Source organism: Triticum dicoccoides, chromosome 5A (genome assembly GCF_002162155.2).
Source record: "Triticum dicoccoides isolate Atlit2015 ecotype Zavitan chromosome 5A, WEW_v2.0, whole genome shotgun sequence".
NCBI lineage: Eukaryota > Viridiplantae > Streptophyta > Magnoliopsida > Poales > Poaceae > Triticum > Triticum dicoccoides.
This window is the reverse complement of record NC_041388.1, coordinates 341685553-341689963: the sequence shown is the minus strand read 5'-3', so window position 1 is coordinate 341689963 and position 4411 is coordinate 341685553. Positions and strand designations below refer to the sequence as shown.

General features: G+C 49.7%; 1 protein-coding gene across 1 annotated transcript in view; it reads left to right on the top strand.

The window, feature by feature from the left end:
- The window catches only part of LOC119301411 (L-ascorbate oxidase-like), a 7096-nt gene extending 4369 nt beyond the window's left edge, over positions 1 to 2727 (top strand). The window contains exon 2 of the mRNA XM_037578372.1: positions 1508 to 2727. Coding sequence (XP_037434269.1) covers positions 1508 to 2467 — 960 coding nt within the window. The 3' untranslated portion in view covers positions 2468 to 2727. The remainder of the gene's footprint in view (positions 1 to 1507) is intronic.
- The last annotated feature ends 1684 nt before the right edge of the window (positions 2728 to 4411 follow it).

Genomic DNA, 4411 nt, shown 5'->3' with positions numbered 1-4411 from the left:
GTGTATACTAGGCATGCACCGACAAGTGTTGCCCCGACTACAATTGCATATCTCCCAAAACGAATGCAACTGAACTTTGTTTTGTTGGAGGGGTGGGAGAGGCGGGGGAGGGCATTTGCATGTGTACACTACACATGCAATTGCAAGCATCAGCACAGACTGCAATTGCATGTATTCCAACACGGGTGTAATTGGGCTTTGTTTTGCCGAAGGGAGACGGGAGAGGGGAGAGTTGCATGTGTACACTAGGCATGCAACTGCAAGTGTAACCCTCGACTGCAGTTGCATGTCTCCCAACACGAATGCAACTGAACTTGCTTTGTTAGAGGGGGTGCGAGAGGTGGGGGCCGTTGCATGCGTACACTACACATGCAATTGCAAGCATCGGCCCGGACTGCAATTGCATGTCTTCCAACACGCATGCAACTAGACTTTATTTGTCGAAGGACGACGAGAGAGGGAGACAGTTGCATGTGTATACTAGGCATGCAACTGCATGTGTCACCCCTGACCGCAACTGCATGTCTTCCAACATACCTGCAACTGGACTTTGTTTTTTTGGAGGGCGGTGGGAGAAGTGGGTCGGGGGTTGTATATGTACACTAGGCATTCAATTGCAAGTGTCGTCCTCCGACTAGAACTAAACGTCTTGCAACATGCTTGCAATTGGACTTTGTTTTTGTCAGAGGGCGGTGGGAGACGGGGGATAGTTGCATATGTACAATAACTTCATTTCTTATGGAGACAGGGGTGGCAACAAAATAAGATTTACGAGCTTTTTTCCTCATGGAGACCTTCATTTATTTTTTCGGAAAAACGGAAATTTTTATTATTTTATTATTTATTTTGGCTATTCAAATCAAATGAAGATCAAGTTTCCTCTCATGCATATCAACTTAATAATTTCATTTGTTTGTTTCTATTTCTTTGTTATTTGAAAGATTGATTTTTGTCTTTTAAAGTATAAAATTTTATTTGAATGAAATGATAAAAAGGAAAAATAAAAAGAGAAGAAAGATGACACGAAGAGGAGGAATGGACGATGAGCGACATTGTACCCCCCAAGCCAGTGCAATTGAGTGAGCAGCTTTTTTTAGGGGTAACTGATTTTTTTGTTGCGGTATTTAGAGTTAATTGATTGAGCAGCTGATCGATCTATATTATACAGCAGTCTTTGTGTGTATCGATCATATTATACAGGCCTTGGTTGAACGACATTCGTTTGTACGCTGTAGTTGAGGAGGAAGATGTTGACCGTGACCACGTGGGTGAAGCCCACCATGCCTTTTATGACCCAGAACATAAGCCCACAGGAGGAAAAATACAAGCCAGCGGCCCACAAGATAAAACAGGCCTAATTTAACATATATGACGTCATCTGATTGAGACTTCGTGAAGTATCAGTCAACTGATTTCTAGACAGACCCATAATTAATCTCCATGCAAATTAAGGCTGCGAAAATAATGGATATACTGTTGGCTAACGAACGTAACCGCATGCATGCAGGGCCACGAGATGACGGTGGTGGAGACGGACGGGCACTACGTGAAGCCGTTCGTGGTGAAGAACCTCAACATCTACTCCGGCGAGACCTACTCCGTGCTCATCAAGGCCGACCAGGACCCCAACCGCAACTACTGGCTCGCCTCCAACGTGGTGAGCCGCAAGCCCGGCACGCCCACCGGCACCGCCGTGCTCAGCTACTACGGCGGCCGCAGCAGCCCGCGCGCGCCGCCGCCCACGGCGCCCCCCGCCGGCCCGGCGTGGAACGACAGCGCCTACCGCATCAACCAGAGCCTCGCCACGGTGGCGCACCCGGAGCACGCGCACCCGCCGCCGCCGCGCGCCGACCGGACCATCCTCCTCCTCAACTCGCAGAACAAGATCGACGGGCGGATCAAGTGGGCCATCAACAACGTCTCCTTCACGCTGCCGCACACGCCCTACCTGGTGGCCCTGAAGCACGGCCTGCTGGGCGCCTTCGACCAGCGCCCGCCGCCGGAGACGTACAACCACACCGGGTACGACGTGTACGGCGTGCAGGCCAACCCCAACGCCACCACCAGCGACGGGCTGTACCGGCTGGCGTTCGGGTCGGTGGTGGACGTGGTGCTGCAGAACGCCAACATGCTGGCGCCCAACAACAGCGAGACCCACCCGTGGCACCTCCACGGCCACGACTTCTGGACGCTCGGGTACGGCGTGGGGCGGTTCGACCCGGCGGTGCACCCGGCCACCTACAACCTGAGGGACCCCGTGATGAAGAACACGGTGGCGGTGCACCCCTTCGGCTGGACGGCGCTGCGGTTCCGGGCCGACAACCCCGGCGTGTGGGCCTTCCACTGCCACATCGAGGCGCACTTCTTCATGGGCATGGGGGTCGCCTTCGAGGAGGGCATCGAGCGCGTCGGCGACCTCCCGGAGGAGATCAGGCGCTGCGTCAGCACCAAGGGCGGCGGCCACTAACCGATCACTTTCAAACGTGTCGAAGTTCAGCTACATTGGTTCCGTGCATTCATTCATTTGTTCCATCATATGAAAATCCTATTAGTAATGCATTCTTCTTCTTATTTTTTTCTTTTATTCTGTGTGGGTGTGATGCATTCACTAGTATGAATGTACTATCAACCGCAAAAAAAAGTACTATCATACGTACATGCTGTATCAATGCACTTATATATGCTGTAGATTTTACGGTGAGCAAAATGCAAATAGTTTTTCTCTCCCGTCGGATTCCTCGAAACGTTGAGCATTTTCGAGCAGCTTCATCAGATTTCCGGCAGAAATGGCAGCGACATTACTGTCTTTTGGAATAGATTATGTTGTGTGTTATCATTGTTGGACGGACTTAGAGCATAATTGGTTTGATGCCAAAAGTTAACACGCCAATATTTGGTAAATGTCAAATATTGACTAGTGATTGGTTGGCTACAAGCTTTTCTTGTCAGTCTCACAAAAAATTGTCAAATTTTGGCAACTTTTGATGTTGCCAAATATTAGCAATGCCCAGAATTGACATCAAAAGAATTATGCTCTTAGCATCGAGCAGCTTTGAAGCTGGGTGCACAAGGGTTTTGATCTTTTTTTTAGAGAAAAGACATGCGTCCGATTTTATAAATAAACTCATACGGAGTGGCAGCAACAACCAACGGAGCTCACACAGACCAACCAAAGTCAACGAACCACTGAACACAGGGCAAACAGAACAAGAAGACATCAGTTCAATGGCACGCAAACCCGACAAAAGCAAAAGGGGCACACAGGCCACCACCTACGCACACAAAAGGCCCAACAGCTACGATGAAGCGCCAGCGGACGGAGAAGACATCAGGTTTGCAGACGCCCGCACTTTGTTGATGAGCCCCTCCATACTATCAGGGTCCGCCCATTTAATCAATAATTTCCAATGCTGCATGAAAATACACATTTTAAACAGGACGTCGGTGGGTTTATTAGGAAAAACACCCTCAATGGTGAATTTGTTTCTAGTAGTCCAAAGCGCCCAGCAGAGGGCGCCCAATCCAATCCAAAATAGTCTCCTGGACCGACCATGTAAGTTGGTCGTCAACAAACGGACGTCGGAGAAGGAACCGGGGGCCCAGGAGGTGTTCAACCAAGAACGGACACACCCCCAAACCAGCTTGGCCAAGACACAGTGGAGAAAATATGATTAGTGTCTTCAAGGTTAGAGCACAGTGGTAGGCAGAGCCAGGACCGTTCCACTTCTGAATCTGATCAACGGAAGGAAGCCGGCCCCGAAAGGCCTGCCAGAGGAAAATTTTGATCTTCGGGGGATCCTAGCCGCCCAGATATGCTTAAACTTGGAGGAGAGGTTACCAGAAATAAGCCTAGCATACAGAGACTTGACTAAAAATTCCCAGACGCAGTGTGAGGCCAGGAGACAGAGTCCGCCTCTCCCGAGAGAACAAGGAACAAAGCAGCAAGACGATGCCAGTCCCCCAACTCTTCAGGAGAAAGGGATCTCCAAAAACCCAAGTCCCAGTTGTTGCGAGAGAGCTCAGAGATTGAGAACTTAGGATAAGGACAATACGAGGACAAAACCAAAAAGGAGGTCGCGAGGGGGGCGTCTCCAGACCACCAATCCAACCAAAAGCGAGTTGACACACCGTTATTGACCTTGAATTTAACATGTTGACGGAACACATCCCTGACCTTGACCAGATCTTTTTAAAACTGTGAGCCACGAGACGCCGAGGCGAACATAGGGCTACCAGCTGGGAAGTACCTAGCTTTGAGAATATTGAACCAGAGCATGCCGGGAGTGGCGGTCATAATCCTCCACCACCATTTAATGGTGAAGCAGCTATTCATCACCTAGGTGTTCAGAATCCCAAGCCCCCCAAGGCTTTTTGGTTTGCAAATGGTATCCCATTAAACAAATTGGTATTT